At 45.0% G+C, this 19,178-nt stretch overlaps 2 protein-coding genes across 7 annotated transcripts in view; both read left to right on the top strand.

Annotated features, from left to right (window-relative positions):
• map3k20a (mitogen-activated protein kinase kinase kinase 20a) overlaps nucleotides 1-12,955 on the top strand; it is a 23,406-nt gene extending 10,451 nt beyond the window's left edge. For 5 of the 6 annotated variants that reach the window (XM_081713682.1, XM_035536073.2, XM_081713681.1 and 2 more), the window contains 11 exons: nucleotides 61-167; nucleotides 1,251-1,386; nucleotides 4,617-4,661; nucleotides 4,797-4,827; nucleotides 5,567-5,706; nucleotides 6,002-6,064; nucleotides 7,220-7,315; nucleotides 10,395-10,511; nucleotides 10,600-10,674; nucleotides 11,126-11,276; nucleotides 11,655-12,955. In XM_081713682.1, the coding sequence (XP_081569808.1) occupies nucleotides 61-167; nucleotides 1,251-1,386; nucleotides 4,617-4,661; nucleotides 4,797-4,827; nucleotides 5,567-5,706; nucleotides 6,002-6,064; nucleotides 7,220-7,315; nucleotides 10,395-10,511; nucleotides 10,600-10,674; nucleotides 11,126-11,276; nucleotides 11,655-12,307 (1,614 nt within the window). In that variant the 3' untranslated portion in view covers nucleotides 12,308-12,955. Of the gene's footprint in view, nucleotides 1-60; nucleotides 168-1,250; nucleotides 1,387-1,915; nucleotides 3,362-4,616; nucleotides 4,662-4,796; nucleotides 4,828-5,566; nucleotides 5,707-6,001; nucleotides 6,065-7,219; nucleotides 7,316-10,394; nucleotides 10,512-10,599; nucleotides 10,675-11,125; nucleotides 11,277-11,654 lie in introns of those variants that run through there. The other variant, XM_035536092.2, reaches the window with a different exon arrangement.
• Nucleotides 12,956-13,091: 136 nt separating this feature from the next.
• cdca7a (cell division cycle associated 7a) lies at nucleotides 13,092-17,848 on the top strand. The gene is made up of 10 exons (XM_027029009.3): nucleotides 13,092-13,543; nucleotides 14,054-14,194; nucleotides 14,378-14,503; nucleotides 14,643-14,861; nucleotides 15,141-15,218; nucleotides 15,321-15,512; nucleotides 15,742-15,876; nucleotides 16,666-16,815; nucleotides 17,176-17,312; nucleotides 17,404-17,848. The coding sequence occupies exons 1-10, from the start codon at nucleotides 13,445-13,447 to the stop codon at nucleotides 17,432-17,434; spliced, it is 1,308 nt and encodes a 435-aa protein (XP_026884810.3). The 5' UTR covers nucleotides 13,092-13,444; the 3' UTR covers nucleotides 17,435-17,848.
• The last annotated feature ends 1,330 nt before the right edge of the window (nucleotides 17,849-19,178 follow it).

The following is a 19,178-nucleotide window of genomic DNA, read 5'->3' as shown; positions in this document are numbered from 1 at the left end:
AATAATAATTTTCATTGCTCAACATGTACATTAACTATCCATATTTTTGTTGTGTTGCAGAAAAGGCCGTTGTTTAAAGAGATCCTGTCCATACTAGAGACCATGTATAATGACAGCCAACTCCCTTATCAGTGCAACTCCTTCCTTCAAAATAAGGCAGAATGGAGGTAATGTAATTTACATGCAAGGATACACACACACAGACGCACCCCTCCCACACACAAACACACACACACGCTCATGCACTTTACTGAGATGAAATGATCAGTATTACACAGTGTTGAAAAGTCACTGAACCCAGAGAGTGCCTTAAAATTAATCCTGATTGTATAATGCTGTTACCTTTATTCCATTACTGCACAACCCTGATTGTAAAATGACAGTTACATTCAAGATTATTATCTTAAGTCCAATTACTTTTGTTTCCTCTGAGTAGGCCTATACGTGAAAGGGTACAGATTTCAATATGGTACACTAAATATAGTGGTATACCCTCCAAAGAAGAGAAAACAGAATTATTTGTGGACTGCACTGCCTGTAATGCTAACGGACTATTAAGTTGTTAAATATCTTCTGGTAGCTGAGTATCAAGACAAGGTTGTTTGTGGCACTGCCGTTGACACAGATCTAGAAGAATCTACGTGTGTCGTACTATATTAAGACGTGCTATATTGTAGTTGGAATAGGGCCAGGAGCTAGAGAGAGAGAGAGAGAGAGAGAGAGAGAGAGAGAGAGAGAGAGAGAGAGAGAGAGAGAGAGAGAGAGAGAGAGAGAGAGAGAGAGAGAGAGAGAGAGAGAGAGAGAATGTGTAAAGGGAAGAAAAGAGCCGGTTGCAAAAGAAAAGATAGGAAAGTTACATGTGAAATTCTATGTGCAATTGTAAGGAAAGCAACAAGCATGTAGATGAATTACACGGGAAGTATGGGAGGATTGGAGCCTGGCGCAAGATGTTGCGTCACATGTCTGTGTTTAGAAATAATTGACGTGAACATTTACAACCTGTACACTACCCCCTCTGGTGGCCGCTGTGGATTAAAAAAAAAGAAGATTATAACAGTAGACCATGTGGGATAAACAGCCAAGCTACAGAGATGTATGCATTCAAGTTAAAAATGCCCCGCCATGGTTTTATATCACCCAGTTGATTTCACTAATGAACGCTCCCTGTCATCTTGAGCTAAAAGAAAGTCTCTCTCTCTCTCTCTCTTTCTCTCTTGTGTGTGTGTGTGTGTGTGTGTGTGTGTGTGGAGGGGTGAGATTGATGCAACTCTGGAGCGCTTGAAAAAGCTGGAGAGGGATCTGAGCTCCAAAGAGCAGGAGCTGAAGGAGCGAGAGCGACAGCTGAAGGTGTGGGAGAGGAAGCTCATCGAGCAGTCCAACATGCCGGTAAGTGCACCTCTCTCCTTCTCTCCTTCTCTTTTGCTCTTTTTCTCTGTCCATCTGTGCTTTGTCCCCCCCCCCATCCCACTACTTTCTGCCTCTAGAGTCTTCACCCAGCAGTGTGTGCACGTGCGTAACGGCGGGGGGATGCCGAATGCGTGTGCGCACTAGTGCAGCGTGTGTAACACGGGACCACCGTTCCCTGAGGTCAGCGAATCGTACTGCAGTGAGAATCGGGAAGTTGTTTAAAGTAGCTGCGTGTCACGATGCGCTGTGTGCTTGCCGTAGTTGCTCTATACATCCTACTGTGCGTGTGTCCATGTGACTTACAGCACTAACAGTGGAGCTCTGAGGAGCTTCTACGAGCAGAAACCCAGCCCAACCTCCACCTGTCCAGCCGAGGCCCTAACGTTTGTGATTTGGTGCTAATTATGTTATTTCTTTGCGCTCTCTCTCTCTCTCTCTCTGTCTCGACCAATCCTCTCATTTTTCTTCTCTTCCCCTTCTGTCCTTTTCTCCTGCCTTTCGCTCTCAGCTCTTTCCCCCTCGGGCCACTAAGATAAGTTCGGAGGCGTTTTTCGACTCTAAGCTGGAGGAGTCTAGCAGCTCGGAGCTGCCGTGTCAGATAGGATGCCGCTGTAACGGAGAGCTTTGTGGTCTGGAGGCCGTGATCAGGCACTTCGAGGAAATGCTGGCCCTGGATCTGTCTTCCTACCCACTCCTCCGCTCGGGCATATGGGTCAGCATGTGCACCACGCAGGAGTCCTCCACGACCCGCTCCGACCGAGAGGGACGCAAAATCAGCACGGCCGCGGGCCTAGCGGACTTTGGCTGGTCCGACGAGAGCGACGGCGATTAGGAGTAGGACCCGTTTGCAGCATGAGCTTAGGTGTGCGTCGATTTGCCCACCTTAAAACTGTGGACTTGTGAGAGGTTTTCTGCACAGATACACAAAATATAGCAAAGATACTATACCAAATTAGTCATGTGGTAAAAAACAAAACAAAACTGTGGTTTACAGAGCTTTTAATAATGATAGGTTGATAGGCTGCCGTTACTAAATATTTTTGTGGGTTTTCCAATATTAAATGTGTATTTTCAACACACTTTGCATGAAAGAACTAATAATATGGAAATCTCCTGTCAAGCTCCGAGGTCAAAGCAGTCCTTTGGCCTTCTATGCATGGACTGCATTAGTCATGGCACTCGGTCGCCTGCGGACTCCTTATGGATGTCATTTATGGCAGATGAAATGGACGTATAGCAGCTGCCCGCTGAGGAGCGGCTGGGCGTCACGGGCACCCGCCAAGGATGCGGTGCTTTTCTGACGAAGTGACATTTCCCTGACATTAAGATTGGCCAATTTGAGCAGTGAGGAAAGCATTGCGAGAGGAAGAGGGGGAGGGTTGACAGAGAGAGAGAGAGAGAGAGAGAGAGAGAGAGAGAGAGAGAGAGAGAGAGAGAGAGAGAGACAGAGACTGACTTCCTTCTGTAAAAGTCATTGAAACTCTGCTTCGGGCCAGACTTTATGGAAACTGCTGTCCGTGGTTGTCAGTCAGTGTGTCAGTCTTCCCAATCCCACGGTAACAAAACACGCATGCTTGGACACTGTTCATACACTGACCCACCAACAAATGAAACTGGTGCAAGCAAATATGTTTGTTAATGAAACGTTTACACAATTTTGTTTTAGAATATATATTTGTGAAGAATATATTTGATTTGAATTTAATGGAATTCAGCCTTTTCTTTTCTTGAGAAAGCATAGTGGTTTGACAGCCTAAACGTCTCACGTAAAAACACACGAGGTGTTCACGGTTATGTTTTGCTTTTGTCTTCGCACATTGCTTTGAGGACTGCCTCGAATCCAGTGGTGTCAGTGAAATACCATCTGTATTTACTTCTTTTTTTGGCTCTCATTCTCCTTTTCCCTCTCTTTTGCAATAAAGTTTGTCCAATATCGGCCTCGTGGCTCTCAAAACCGCTTCCTGTTTTCCTGCTTCTCTAGAACGGCGCTCTTGTTTTGTCACGTTTATGCCGTCCCCGGGGAGGACTGGGCATCGCAGCCCCCACTGTTGGGCCTCGGCGCGCTCACTCTTAGTTTCCTGGTCTATGATTCAGTACAGTGTAATCACTTGAGAGTCTCCGTTTCCAAGAGCCCCTCAGCCAGTCACTTTAGAAACCTGTTGCTGCTCCAGACCGTCAGATGCCCATAATTAAGGGGATCTTTCAAAGGGCAGGAATGTTAAAATAATTTTTCTCGTTGAACCGATAGGCCTCAGAGGGGGCTACAGCTTCGAGCCGGTCTCTGGCAGCGCTGCGTTGGGCTTGAATGGGAACGCGGCGCCCTTCCGTCCTTGTGGTGCCGGCCGGGGCTCTGCTGAGCGGGTCCTCGGCGGTTTGTGTTGACATCTCTTACCTTTCCTTCAGTCATGCTCTCTCCTCCCTGTCGACTGTCTGCTTCCCATTTTTATAAAACCCTGCGAGCCATTTGTGAAATACAAGACGGCTGATCGAAAGGCACTTTAATGACGATCTCATTTGGCAAATGTATGTAATAGAGCTTTGGCATACTTCTTATATATATATATTATTCATTTGTTGACTTCCTCTGATGTGAGACCTACGGAGGGAGAGTTCAGGGCCCACCTGGCGCAGCACCCTCACTCATTCTGGCCCTGTCTTCTCTCTCTCTCTCTCTCTCTCTCTCTCTCTCTCTCTCTCTGTCCCTTTCTCTCCCCCTGCTCTCTCTTGCTCCTCAAAAGGAATGACATCCCCCGATGTCTGAGGTTTGACATGCCCTGCGCTTGGACTACTAGTTCATTTTGCTTTCTTTGGCATATTTTTCTGCAGCCATATTCCCGGGCTATAATATTACATGCTAATAATGCAGTTTGTGTTTTGACTGACATTTGCCTGTTAACATGAATTTCCCCCTGGAGTTTGTTAGGACATTTGATACAAAAGTGCTGCATGTTTTTACACAGCACAGCAAAGGAATCGGATTCCATGGCGTTTAATATGCATTAAGCTTCGGTATAGAAGGTTTGGTTTATTACTCTAATGCAGAACCTACTTGCAGAAATTGTATTATCTTACACATTACAGAAATAAAAGTGATTCATGATCAAAGTGATTCTAACTTGAAGGAATGCACTGTAACGTGAGTTGTCTGTTTGCACGTGTCTCTCTCTCTCTCTCTCTCTCTCTCTCTCTCTTTGTCTCTCTCTCTGTAGCTGCTCCCTACCCTGGATATCTATGCTTGGACAGAGGAACATGTGGTCAGTATCAGTGTGTGTGGGCCCATGGGTCAACCTCCCCTCCTGACCATGGCACTGATCCAGTTTTAACAATTGCAACCATTTCTTCAGTCAGATTTATTTACTTAGAAAAGTTCTCAATTTTACATTTTACAGCACTTCTGGATGTCACAGATTTTCGGTACAGGTGAGACATTCTCATGCAATTAGATGTTCACTCTTTACACTTACATGCACACACATTTATACTTACATGCACACACATTTATATGTACATGTACATACACACTTATACTTAGATGCACACACATTTATACTTACATGTACACACACATTTATACTTACATGTACACACACATTTATATGTACATGTACACACACACTTATACTTACATGTACGCACACATTTATATGTACATGTACACACACACTTATACTTACATGCACACACATTTATTCTTACATGTACACACACACTTATACTTACATGCACACACATTTATATTTACATGTACGCACACATTTATATGTACATGTACACACACGCTTATACTTACATGTACACACACACACATTTATACTTACATGTACGCACACATTTATATGTACATGTACACACACACTTATACTTACATGCACACACATTTATACTTACATGTACACACACATTTATATATACATGTACACACACATTTATACTTAGATGTACACACACATTTATATGTACATGTACACACACATTTATACTTACATGTACACACACATTTAAATGTACATGTACACACATTTATTATACTTACATGTACACACATAATTTATCTTTTTGTTTCATCACAGCTACATCACCAGTATTCCTATGCGGCAGTATAGTTTTGGTACATACAGTCTGATATGATTTAATCTTCTGTGTGTGTGTGTGTGTGTAGGAGAGTCCGAGAGTGCGATGCAACCCTACGCTGATATCTTCAAGCAGAACCACATAACTGGACAGAGGCTGCTTCTCCTCTGTGAGATGGATATGAGAGACATGGGCATCACCTCCAAAGGACACATCCTGCACCTGAAGGTCAGTGCAGCACCTGGTGTCAGACAGCCCAGTGAGAGCGCAGACTGCGCCTGCTTCCTGAACACAGCCTTTAAACACCACTGTTCAAACAACAGGCCTAAAATGCACAATGGCCTTGTCTGAATTATTGTAAGCCCGCCGGATGCAGTTCTAAAACACGTGCTTTATGCGTTGTACTTGTTCTGTTACCTGTAGACCATATATGAGTATATGAGTGAGAGTTTCTGAGATATAATGTTATTAATGATATTTAAATTATTGATCAAATCTAATAATATTGATCTTTTACTTTTAGGCTGAAATTGAAAAACTGAGGATTGATTACCTGGGACTGTTTCATTTCCCGCCATTAACAAAGGTATACTCAAATATACTCAGAGTTCATTTGTTTGGTTTTGGGTAATGTGGTATATTAATAGTTTAGTGAAAAATCTAATTCATAAATTTTTTCCCTTTATTCCAAAAGAAGTCAATGACTAAGGCATGTTCAATGTCCACATATTCCTTCTTTAGTTTTGAACTGGAGCAATAATGCTAAAAACAGTAATGTTTGCCTATCTATTAACATCTTGAAAATTGCCAGCTGAAGCGATCACACTTGCTTCAAATCACATTTGGTTTGTGAGTATGACATATTCTGTTGAGGTCAGCCCATATGGTTCATCCACATAAAATCCATTTTACTCCAGAGTTTCTTAGGCATTTGCCTTCATGAAGATGGATATGGGACATCTAACCTAATACGGTTATATCATAAACGTTAATGATCATGAACGGTTCTGTCACCCTCAGATTTGATTTGTTTTATTGTGGTGTTCTGACATCCAAATACCCTGTTGGTAGAACAGGGAAAAAATTAGTCTGGAGTAATCGGATCGGCAGCCATGGGAACCATGGGTTTAAATTCTGTGTTTGCTGTGGAAAAAGCTTTGTGTTTTTTGTTTTTTGTTTTTTTTTTTGCGTCAGGAGGATTCATAAATGGCCTTTACCACAACAGGTCAGATCGATGCATTAATCTGCTTGGAGTTCTCTGTGCATGTGACGTTACAGACTTTCTGCTCTGAGTAACTCCGTGACTGCCTGCTCTGGCTGGGATTGTGTACTAAACCGTCTATAGGAGACATGGTTTTACTGTTTATAAACACATGTTGTGATGCTGCATGAAGTAATATGTATGATGACTAGGGAAATACAAAACTGGATACATCTGGCTTCATCTTCCTTTAACTACATTAGCCTCTTGAGAACAGTTCAAAAATAATGAAACAAAATTTAGATACCAATTATATCAACTACATTTGACCCAAGTAAAAAAAAACAAAACAGGTAAATTATTTATCTGTCATTCCTTTATGTGTCATTCCTTCACACCATTTTCATGGAGCAGTTTTCTCAATAAGTGTGACCACACACACTGCGTCTGTCTCATTTCATCAAAGACACCAGTGTCTCTGTGGCCCGGTGTGCTGAGTTCAAACTGTTCTGACGTGCTGTGCTCTGCCTCCTCCCACAGGAGGAGTGGGCCCAGGAGCAGCAAGCCGACTGGAGGAAGACCGTCAGTCTGGAGCTGGTCTTTGGCTATCACTGGAAAGCAGGAACAGGTCCAAAGGTGCCGCGTGCTCTTTAAAGGAATGCCCCGACGTTTTTCTGCCTCACCTCTGTCTACAGCTTCTGTAGAGTGGGGTCCATTACCACGGACGGTAATTTCCATGTGTTTTCCTCAAACTTAAAAAAAAAAAAGCCGTATAAACTTGCTGACTCTAAACATATATTAGAAACTGAAGGGCATTTGTATTCCCTCTCAAACTTCCATTAGGAGTGTGTCTGGAGTCAACAGGTTTCCTAATTCCTCCCATTACTGTCCGTGGTAATCATCCACTGTTAATAGAGGTTAGAAGGAAAAACACTGGAGCACTCCTAATGAATACGTATCTTGCATTACCCCAAAATTGTTCCTTGCCCTTGCAACAATACTCACACCTGTATAGATTTGTCTTTTCTAATGATTGGGGAAATTGATTGGGCACAGTATTAATTGCATTTGGTTATGTGGCGACATTGCTGTTTAGGTGTATGCGGTGACCTTGTTGTCCAGGGTGGAAATAAGCATTGAAACCACAGGAGCTGCGGACCGGGTGGTGGGGGTCCCCTGGGGGTGGGCTCCGCTTGTAAACTGTTAAAACCCCCTCGGCTCTACTTGAGAGTTTTCAAACGGCTGACAGTTTTCTCAGGAAAATATTTATTCATATTCATAATTAATTTATTTTTCACCTCATGTGACAAATAGTTCATGGTGGGGTTTTTTTGTTTTTTTTTCCAGTCATTACTTTGTAAAGTTATCTGTGCTGGCAGTGCCGAATGAGGCCTTTTGTTTGCTGGGTGATGACTTGTCACGACTGTATAGAGCTGTGACTCTTCAGGGTGACAGCATGGCCATACGCTTTGACTCAGAGTTGCAATTTCCTTAAGTAAAGACGCCTGTTATTCTCCCATCAGCTATTGACCACCGTCTTCACTAAGCACATTTTCTGTTCACAAGATTGATTTTCCCCCTTCTTTCCTTTAAAAATAAACAGCAAAAGATAAATAAATCTTTCATCTAAAGCGATACGTGGCATCCACCCCCTCTTGCTCGTGAGGGCTTTGTTCACGACTCAAAGAGAGGAGAAAGGCCGCTTCTCCACTTGCCGCTCGAATTTAATCAAAAATGGCCCATTTAGCCAGAAGTCATTTTCTTTTTAAAAGGCAAATGTTATTTAATCTTTCAGCTGTTCATTGTCCCGTCATAAATAGTCCCCTTTCAGCGCGTGCGGCGGGGCTGAAGCGAGGCCGCTAATTGCCTCTCATTTCTCCTGACATGTGGTGGTTTAGTGGGGAGGAAACTCAGCAGGAGAAGGAAACAGGAGGCTGAGAAAATGAGAGCTAATTATTTTCCCCTGCCTGGTGTCAGGCTCCGTGTCAGCCTTGTTTTTACAAACTGGAAGGTTTTTTTGCACTAAATAAAACAAACCCGCTCTGCACACTTTTCCCTTGCTCGCTCGCTCTCTCTCTCTCTCTCTCTCTCTCTCTCTCTCTCTCCCTCTCTCTCTCTCTCTCTCTCTCCCTCTCTCTCTCTCTCTCTTCCGCCATCTCTGTCTTCTTCTTTGCTCTCTCTCTCTACCGCTCTCGTTTTCTCTCTCTCCCTCTCTCTCTCTTTCCTGGCGGTGTCATGGTAGCAGCTGCACTCCTCAAAGCCTAAATAAGGGGCCTGCGATTGTGCACTGGCCATCTGACAGGCAGCAAGAGCTGCTGTTAATGAGGATATCAGCGCTGAGTCGAGGGAAAGGTGCTGAATTATGCATGAGGCGTCATTAGACGCTCGCCGTGCTGGCCGCCATCACAGCACATTGTTTCTGCCGCCGTGATTAGAGCGGGTCCAACAGCAGGCCAGCGTTGAGCCAACGAGGAGGAGTCTGGCACCCTTACAGGAAGACGGGGGGCTTCTGACATCGACGCTTTGAGGACCTCCGACACTGGAGCTTTGAGATCCATCCAGCAAACACACACACATGCACACACACGCCTGTGCTCATACATACAAAACACACCCTCGGCAAGCCACACACGTTTATCCATCTGCACACTGCACACACACTTTAAACTCGCATTGCCCACAGTCCAGAACACGGTGCAGATGTGTGTGTGTGTGTGTTTTAGTGGCGCGCCTGTGATGTGTCCCTCTCTGATCTTCGCCCACACTAGATTGGCTCGCCATGGAGGCAGTGTGCTCTGTGTAACGACCTGTGACTGCTGCTCGGGGCTGGGGCAACGGAAGAATCATTACTGCCCCGTCAGCATGCATGCCATGCCCGCTGCCATCCAGCATCCCAGCATGCCCTCTGATAAGGGCCTGCATTTCCATTGCTGATGCGGATGAGTCTAGCTGTTCACACATTTACATTTTAGGGCTGGTTTTTTGTTTTTTTGTTTTTTGTTTTTTGTTTTTTTTTTGTTTTTTTGTCTGCGTGCGTGTGAGATTTGGTTTATTAAGTTAGCGCTCTTTGTGATGTCGCCTGTGTCTTATGTAAGTTGGGGTTAATGTGTAATTGGCCTGATTAGGTGTGTTCAGAGAACACGCTAAGGTGTAACCATGGAAAGGAGTGGGCGGGATTTCACCAAGTACTTTTCTCAAGGGTACAGTGGAAGTGTGTGAAGCAGGAGGACTGACGTCCACAGTGCCAGCTCTGTGTATGGCCCAACACAGGCCCAAACACAGGTCCAAACACAGGTCCAAACACAGGCCCAACACAGGCCAAGCACAAGCCCAACACAGGCCCAACACAAGCCCAACACAGGCCCAACACAAGCCCTCTGTTCTAGACATAAAGCTGACACTGCCACACACTGCCATTTCTCCCCATAGAGAGTTTATAGTATGAAATCCCCCTGCAAACCTTCATCTACAGAATTTCATTTTTCTCTAAAGGCAACAGAAAATCTACTTTCAAATGCAAATGTTCTAGTTTATGCATTTGTTTATAAAACTAAGTCCAAAGGAATGGCATGAACAGAACTGCTGTGTGTGGTATTATGCGTATTATGTGCCCTTCTTGATGGCCTCTTAGCAGTGTTATTTAAGGCCAGCCTTCTGACCTCAGAGCTGACCTCAACACATGCGTTTTTTTTCTCCTTGATCCACCCTCATGTAGGACTGCAAGTGGAAAATGTACCTGGAGCTTGACGGTGATGAAGTTGCCATAACCTACATCAAGGACATCACCTTCAATGCAAACAGACCAGATGTAGAAGTGTTGAAGATGACCAAGGTGTTGACAACACCGTACGGGTTTAAGCAGATCTAAAGAGGTTCTGTCTAACGTTCTAAAATATACAATTATATCCATTTTTTCTCAGCCGCCATTTGTGATGGACAAGTGGATTGTTGGCATATCTGACAAACAGACTGTCGAATGCCTTATAAATTATGAGGTAACTGAAATTCACACAAATGCAACACAAAACAAATGCAACACATATTCAGCTCATATACCTCTGTCCAAGTTTTTCCCAATCTCTACATGCAGTTGTGTGCTTTGAAAATAGAAACACATACAGTCAAAATTCTTTGTTTTGCCATGTTCTCAAATTGGAGTCAACGCGTTATGAGCTTGGTGTACGTTGTGATAAACAGAAAGTTATTATATTATATATTTACATTGTAGCAAAAAAAATACAGAAAGCCCTTGGGCTCCATCCAGAATAGCCCTCCCCCACTCCTCACTCAGTAGATTGTAAATGGATTGTTTGGTTCAAACAATTACACTGGCCGCATGTCCGGCCAGATCGAACACAGCATGGAGGCTTTGCATCATCCCTGGCCAGCCATGCCAGCTCCGATCAGAACCGCTCATCGCTCACCCTGTACCTGCTGTCCCTGCAGGGTGATGTCAGGTCTCCGAAGAGCACGAAGCATGTGCACTCGGTGCAGTGGAGCCCTGCCAGTGGAGACGATGAAATCAAAGCCATCGAGCTGATCGTGGAGCCGGCGCAGTCTGACGCCGAGGCGAACTTCAGGAGCCGCTCCAACTCCGGTAAAGGCTGTTGTTACAGGCTGCTGTGAGCATCTTCAGTGGAAAGGAAAGTTCATAGCTGATGCAGGTTTTTTTGCTGACTTTTATGTGTGTCTTGTTTCTGGATCAGTCTCAGGAATTTCTGAAATGAACCCACAAATTAATCTGTAAGGCCTGTAGAGAACATATGAAACCGGGAAAAAAATGGTTTGCTTGAATGATTTGGGAATCACCCAAAGCAGTTTCCTGTCATTACTGTTCATTAATGGCATTTGGCAGACGCTCTCACCCAGCACGACTAACATATTTATCAATATGACAGTACATCAGTCCAACCCGATCAATCCCACTCTACAAGAGAACATGTTTTGTACTAGTTTTGTCGGTCTCCCCTGTCAGGTGTTGATCCACAATGGATCCTCAGTCTGAGGAACAAGCAGATGAGGGAGGACCTGGCACAGAAGCAGAACAACGGCATGTCCAGCAGCCGCTCGGACACCATGACCCTCCCCCAGTTCCTGTCCACAGTCGGGAGCCAGACGTCATACGCGGCTGCATTGCGTAGATCGCCCAGCCACAACACACTTTCCCCGTGGACCAACTCCCGGAGCTCTTCGCCCACACTCTCAGCCAAGCTCTCCTCTCTCCAGCTGGGTTCAAAGGGAAGCAGCCCATCCAGCACGACCTCAGAGAGCACGTCGGAGAGAGAGCGCCCCCGTAGCGCCGGTGCTAGGTACAACTCCCACCAAAGGAAGCCAAATGGCAGCAGTCTGACTGTGAATGGAGGAGGGGACAGGAGACTGCTCAAAGGAGCCGGCCACCTGACCCACAGTGGACGATCTCGGACCGGCAGCTCTGTAGGACCTCAGAACCACCCACGGGCCATTCCCGGGATGGTCGCGGCAGCAGCAGGGGAAAAGAATCCAGACAAGGCCAAAGTCAGCGAAGGCGGGTGGATAAAAGTTGAGCGCAGAAAGCCTCCCAAGCAAGACCAGAGACCGCTTAGAGGTCGCTCGCGCAGAGGTGGACGAGGGGGACGTGGGTGGAGCTAAGAGCTTTTATGCCGGGTTAATAATTACACCAGCGCTGGTGTAGACAGGGTAGACAGACAGTGAACATACCAGCTCAAAAGAAGGCATTGGTTTAATGCTTATTTTGAAAAGGATTATAAACACAAGTTTTAAAGTATTATAAACTAATGTTAATATAAAGACTCAAAGGCAGATTTCTTTTTAGCCATAAGAGACATCTAACAATTTGTGAGAGGCAGTTTATAGTTTGGTTGCCAAACTGCAGTGGTGCCAGTCTTGGAAAATGTCAGAGTACACAGATGATAAAGTATTCTAATTTGCATGTTCCAACAGGAAAGGTTATCTGGAAGTTGAAGTGAGGTACTTAAGAGACAAGCTGATACTCCAGAAAAGCAGCAATAGGAGTCTAAAATGAACCCTTTCTGAAACGTGTAAATGACAAGACTGTGTGAAAAACCTTTAGCCCAGTGTCGTTTTATATAACCACACAACACTGTGGTAAAAACTTTAGTTCAGGTCCACGAGACACACAAGGCTGTTTGCAAGCCCTCTTATCAACCTAAATCGATCCCATAATTCAGATGGGTTCACCCTCATATGAGCATTGTAATATCTGAATGTGGTATTGTGTTGTGAAACTCCTGTAGATAAAATTATTATACTGATATATTGTCTGGGGTGTGTGAGCCTTATCTATGTGCTGGTGTGTGTGGGTCTACCCTGTACAGTTTGATTTGCACTGTGGGAGATAAATCTGTGATGTTTTATTGTGTCAAGTTTAACAGTGTTTCATACTGACATTGTTTGTAAACATGTTATTATACTGTCCAACTGAAAAAAAAAAAAACCAGATGAAAATCTAAAATAAATAAATAAATCCGTTCTCCAGTTACCATACAAAAAAAAACGCCCCATATGCAAATATTTTAGACATTTGGCGCCACCGCGACAGATCCTAAAAATACACACTACGAAACAAACTACGTTTCTTGTTTTATTTTTAGTCATATGCTCTTAATCACATATATTTACCTTTAACACATTATATCACTTTAAAATGAAGCGTAAATGCGCAGGCAGTAATTTCTCTATCCTTAATTATGCTATTTAATAAAATAATAAATGTAGGGACCTTGTAGGACTTGGCCGTGGCGCGGAATGTTTCCACGCCTCTCGGAATTTTCCCGCGAAGTTCCATGTTGCGCGCGTGTCACACGCCTTCCGTCACCCTGCAGAAACAGCACGATGCGAACCCGGGTATGTCAGCAAGCAGCGTCTGCTGATTAGTTTGGGTTTTTTTTGTTTGCATTTGCATTTGCAGGAAGGCATAATTTCGTTTTGTTAGCCAGGTCAAAGATTTAGATAATACTTAGCTAAACTACCTTAATTAAATCAATTTACATGCATAGGCTAGATGGTTAACCTAGCTAGCTAGCGAACTGAGTTGATTTGAAAACGTACTGTCGACCTGCCAACCCCGTATAGATGGAAACTGCAAGCATGTAGACTGAAAAAACAAGTTAAATCATCGAAGCGTGTGTAATGTTGGCTAACGTTAGTTACAAATGTTTTAGTTCTACTTTTCAGTGTTTCTTTGTGCCGTAAATGTCACTTAATTGGTAGCTGAAGTAAACTTGGGACATTTGGTTGACTCGGTTAACTAGCGACAAGGTGTTCGGAACTTGACAACTGGGTTCTTTGCTTGAAAAATTTTGCTTAAAACCCTCAGGTGTTGGCGGTAAAGTCTCTTTGATCTTCTCACTACAGAGACAGCAGGCGCCTCCTCCTTCCACGAGAATGAACTTGAGGAGTTACCGGAGTTCGCCTCTGGTTCCCTTAGAGTCCTCCTCCTCCTCTTCCTCAGACGATAGCTGTGACAGCTTCGGTTCCGATGGATTTGCAGCTACGGTACGCAGCACGTCAGTCTGACGCCCAGACCTTAACAAAAACCTCAGAGAATCTTCTGTACACGCTGTTCTTTAACGTCAGCAGTGTTTTATTTTCAACACACCTTACTTTTATATCAAATACTGTTCTTAACATCACTGTTTAATCCAACACACTCTTTAAATATGGATTTCCCAAACCCAGAAGAGGCCCCCTCGACGGGCACAGAGCTCAGTTCAGAACCGCAAAGTATCAGCCCCCTCTGTGTGCGAGGACGAAGCCTGTCGGGGCTTTGAGGAAGACTCCTTCAGTAAAGACATGAGTGCCATGGTGAGCTGCATCAAAACATTCATTAGATGATGTGATGGTATACGTTTCTGTAATTCTTTTTTTTCTTAGTCGCCCCAATTTTATTCACATTTATTAACGTTCTCCCTGTTCAATCCCTCTCTTTATGTCCCCCTTTCAGAAAATGGAGTCTGACTCTGAGACGTCTGAGCTGCAGAAGAGATCTCGCCGCTCCTTCACACTTCGAGTGGCCATGAAGTTCCCCAGCAGAAAAGCCAACCAGAAGAAACCTGTGAGCCCACATTCCGCCTCCAGACCCAGAGACCCTGAGTCAGACCCTGAGGGGGTGGACGACTTCATTGTGAAGCGCGCTCTCAACATCAAAGAGAACAAAGCAATGGTAAACGCACGTGTTTAGCTGCCAGATTTCGGTACATTGCTCAACTTCATTTGAATGAATACGTAAACAAACACTGAGGTTCTTGTGGTGTTTGGTCCATTTCCTGCTTATGGAATGGATGACTTTAAATTCTTTGCCTTTGAAATCTCATACTGAAATATTTAGTGTGATACTTGACTTCACACATCAGTAACTCATGCAGAACATCCTGTAAAATTTAGTTTGTAAGCAGCGTTTTGCAGGTTATCGTTTAACAGGTAGATTTTTCCATCTTTGCAGTTGGCTAAGCTAATGGCAGAGTTAAACAAAGTCCCCGGACTCGTCCCTCAGAGAATGTCTCTGCCCGTGACCAATGTGGTAAGCAGAAAAGCGTCTACTAATCACCTGTGGTTTTTCCCGATTTGGCCTGGAGCAGAGAGGCGATGACAGAGGGGTTGTTCTTTCTGTGTGTGTGTGCAGCCCCGCCGTGGCCCTCGCCGTTCGCTGGCAAGCCCTGGGGTCCTCCGGAGGAACCCGGAACGTCTGACGCGGCCCCACACCCGATCCCGCTCCCTGGTGGAAGGCCCGCCCACTCCCCCGTCTGAAGAGCACCCAGAGGATCGCTTTAACCTGGTGCGGAAGAGCAGATACTGCGAGGATGATGACGAACCGGTGAGCTGCCGGGCATCGTGGGAAGGGTGGCAGTAACAACAGAATAGGGCTTTGGGAGGAATATGATATTTTCTGTAGACCCCAAAAATAGATTTAATTTCTATATTTTTCTGTTGTGTTCTGTTGTCCGTTTCTTTCTAGTCTTGGCGTTCTCATGATTAGACTGTTTCTCATGTGCTCGTGCACACAGAGTTGTTCCACGTTGACTTTGGCTTGCGTGTTTGTTCAGGAGCCCCGACGTCGGCGCAGCTACAATGGCATTCTCGCCATCCCTCACGTTGTGAGGCCCGTGGATGAGATCACCCAGGCCGAGCTGGACGACATCTGCGTCAACGTCCGGGATAAGATCTACAACCGCTCCACTGTGAGTTTCCGCTACTCTCCTTGTTTGCCTCTAACTGTGTCTAAGCTGCGAGGATCGAGCGTCAACTGGGTCGTCCTCACTGTTTTATCCACAAAATTAACTTTAAGGAATGGGCTACAAGGTGTTTACCATTGCTTTGTGGAATGCCTGGTCAGTGTAATGTATGTATCTACAGGTAGCTGAGTTAGCTACAGCACCTTGGACCAGTTACTTGCTACGATAGTGTTCTGTATGCACAGTACACTTTTTGGCACCTTTTGATGCAGTTAAGTCAAAGGTACACAAGAAAAAAAATTACTTGCCAAGTTAATCTGCTTAAATACCCTCACTTGGCTTATAAAGAGCTTCATAACACTCGAGTTAAGAGTTAATAAAGCAGCAAAGAACATGCATGCAAAGCACAGATCCCTCCAGCTGAGCGCCCGCAGCCAGACGGCTACGTTAGAGTTCACATTAAGATTTGTTGCGTTCTCTCAAGACCAAAGACTCCTAAAATCCTGGCAGGCGAGATTGTTGCTCTTCAAATAATTTCACTTCCTACGTGTGTGGGTTCAGTGGTTCTAAGACATTCCTCTTGGCTTTATCTTCAGAAATTTACAGGCGAGAAACCATTTGTCTTGTCTACAGTCATAAGTGATCAAAAGAATACATAATCAGCTCTCATGTTATTTTTGTTACTTCATTGGTGTTGCCCTTTAAGAAATCACGTTGCTTGGACTGAGTGTCGTAGTTGCTGTCACCGTTTGACATGTCTGAAGAAGCCACTCTGAAGTTCTTTCTGCCCCATAGGGCACCACCTGTCACCAGTGTCGGCAGAAGACGATCGACACAAAGACGAACTGCCATAACCCGGAGTGTGTGGGGGTTAGAGGGCAGTTCTGCGGCCCCTGTCTGCGGAACCGCTACGGAGAGGATGTCCGGAATGCGCTTCTGGACCCTGTGAGTACCGAGACGCAGATTTTCCCTTTGCCTGAACCTTTTCAGCTAAACTCTTTACAGCCTCATAACATCACTGAGGTCACTCTAAAACCCCGACCATGGGCTGGCTGTATTAACCAGGGACGCTTCTCACCAAGCGGGAAGTCTTGTCGGTTCTTTTGCATGTGTATACAGTAGTGTAGGCTGAGATTGCTTAACTTCGGACGGCGGGTGGTTAAGGGCAGTGGGCGGAGTACCTGGGTCAGGCGCACGTTTGCAGGAGCTGAAGGGGCTCTGTGATGACTGAGAGGGGCTTTAAGCTAGTATGCGATTAGCGTTGGCGACCGCGCGCATGTCTGAGCATTCGCTCCTTTGTGGCAGGATTGGCGCTGCCCCCCGTGCCGCGGCATCTGTAACTGCAGCTTCTGCCGGGCCAGAGACGGTCACTGTGCTACAGGCGTGCTGGTCTACCTGGCCAAGTACCACGGCTACAACAATGCCCATGCCTACCTGAAAAGGTAACCTGTTTAATCTGTTGCGCTGCAGACCTCTTTCAGTTTATTGCTGCTTGAAGTTTGTGGGATGCTGACCTTTTGACCTTTTTCTCAGTTTGAGGAAGGAGTTGGAGGAGAACAAGTGAGCCGGAACAGCGCTCCGGGTTGGTCCCCACGATGGCCCGCCTTCATGTTCCGCTCTGTTCTTTCTGGGATTTCGGAGTTTCATCACAAGTTCCTGTGCCTTTTAAGTAGACAGTTCACTGGTCTACATTTTAAATGTTAAAATGTACATTGTTTTAAATGTATACACTTACCAAGTTGTAGGTCACTTGGTGGCATTTTTAAAACATTCAGAAAGCCTGTACTGTAAAATACTGATGGTATGTTGTCATTTAACCAAAATGCGAATTTTATGAAAGTGTTAATCCATGAGTAGATAATCACGTTTCAAATAACTGATTGTTTAAAAAGCCATTTGAAAGCCTTTTTTAAATTGATTTTTTGTTGCCCCTTTGTATTTTGACTTGTGGTCAAATAAAGACCCCGGGGACCAGTAATTGCTTGGTTAGTCACACTCATCTTGTACAAAACTTAATTCCATATTAGATCCTCAACATTACTAAACGCCCCGTCCCAGTTTAGGGTCTGATTAGTCCAAGATTTACAAGCGGCTCAGTCTTCAATATGTAGGTATTGCGTTTAAATATGCGTTATATGCGTATTTAAAGTCAGGATGGAAGGGGTTTGTTTTAATAGAATACCTGCGCGCGCTCTCGCGTCCGTGCGTCCTGCGGTGGCGCGAGGCCTCCATGTCCCCGCATGTCTCGCTCTCCCTACAGCGGCCCGGCGTACTGCGTCGTGTGCTCCGAGCCCTCATTAGAGAGCTGCCGTTAATGGTGCGGAAATAATTAGCAGACTCTAATGGGAAATCTTATACCTGTAAATCATTTTCCCTATTAAAGCACGCTAGATCTTCGCTCGCGGGCTCCCCCCATCTCTGCGCGTGTTCAGTGCAGATCCCTGCGCTTTTCTTTTGTCGCTTTCAGATGAGTGCTTGGCGAAAAATTCAAATAAGTTGAATTAGGTTTTTAAGCAGCATGAAGAAACCTGCGTTGTGTATGGGATTAAACTAATAAGGCCCAACACACCCGTGAGGTGCGACTGGGCTGCGGGTGCGGAGTCATGACTCCATCACTCAGCTTTGGGAAAGGTTGCCCAGTAGGCGGTTCAGGATTATGCTCCGTGCCCTCAAAACTCTTCTCAGTGCGGGAAAAATGCGGATCAATAAAGAATTCCCTATTTTTATTTTCTTTTGTGAGTCTTTTTTTTTTTTTTGGTTCTGCAGGAAACCAGCGCTTCAAAAAGTATTATTTGCATAATAAAGATGCACTCGAAAATACTGGTATTAAATACCAATGATCATCCACTTTAGGGTGATGAATATTTAGGGAAATAATTGTTTACGACGCTCGAGCATTGAGCTGATCTGGTAATCAGGCTATGAAATACAATATTTATTCATTAGAGCGGACTTAATGAGGCCTCGCGGCGCTAATTATGAAAACCAGCGTAGCGCTAAATGAGGATCGCGCGGTAGCGGAGTGCAGGCTGGCCTACCTGTTAGGAGGGGTGGAGGGTGCAGGGTGGAGGGGCAGTTACTGGCCACAGGGCTCATGCTTTGCTAAACCGCCTCGCCCGGGGTCGCTGACCACTACTGAGCGCAGTGTAGCTGTTTTATGGCGCTCTAACGCGTTACTGCGTGATTAATAATCATGAGCAGTCCTGTTTTAAGAGGCCCTTTTTAATCACGCGCTCTGCTCAGATGTTGAGGTAGGACAATGAAAGCTATTTGCTTACACAATCTCCTGCAGATGAATATAAATTGAT

This window comes from Electrophorus electricus, chromosome 4 (genome assembly GCF_041902795.1).
Source record: "Electrophorus electricus isolate QZ-2024a chromosome 4, ASM4190279v1, whole genome shotgun sequence".
NCBI classification, from domain to species: Eukaryota; Metazoa; Chordata; class Actinopteri; order Gymnotiformes; family Gymnotidae; genus Electrophorus; species Electrophorus electricus.
The sequence above is the reverse complement of the archived record's forward strand: the minus strand, read 5'-3'. Positions and strand labels throughout refer to the sequence as shown.

Bases quoted from the DNA above. Each gene is read 5' to 3' on its own strand.
- cdca7a (XM_027029009.3), top strand. From the start codon at position 13,445: ATGTTTCCACGCCTCTCGGAATTTTCCCGCGAAGTTCCATGTTGCGCG. The intron at 13,544-14,053 runs GTATGTCAGCAA...TTCTCACTACAG, and splicing joins ACAGCACGATGCGAACCCGG to AGACAGCAGGCGCCTCCTCC. The intron at 14,862-15,140 runs GTAAACGCACGT...CCATCTTTGCAG, and splicing joins TCAAAGAGAACAAAGCAATG to TTGGCTAAGCTAATGGCAGA.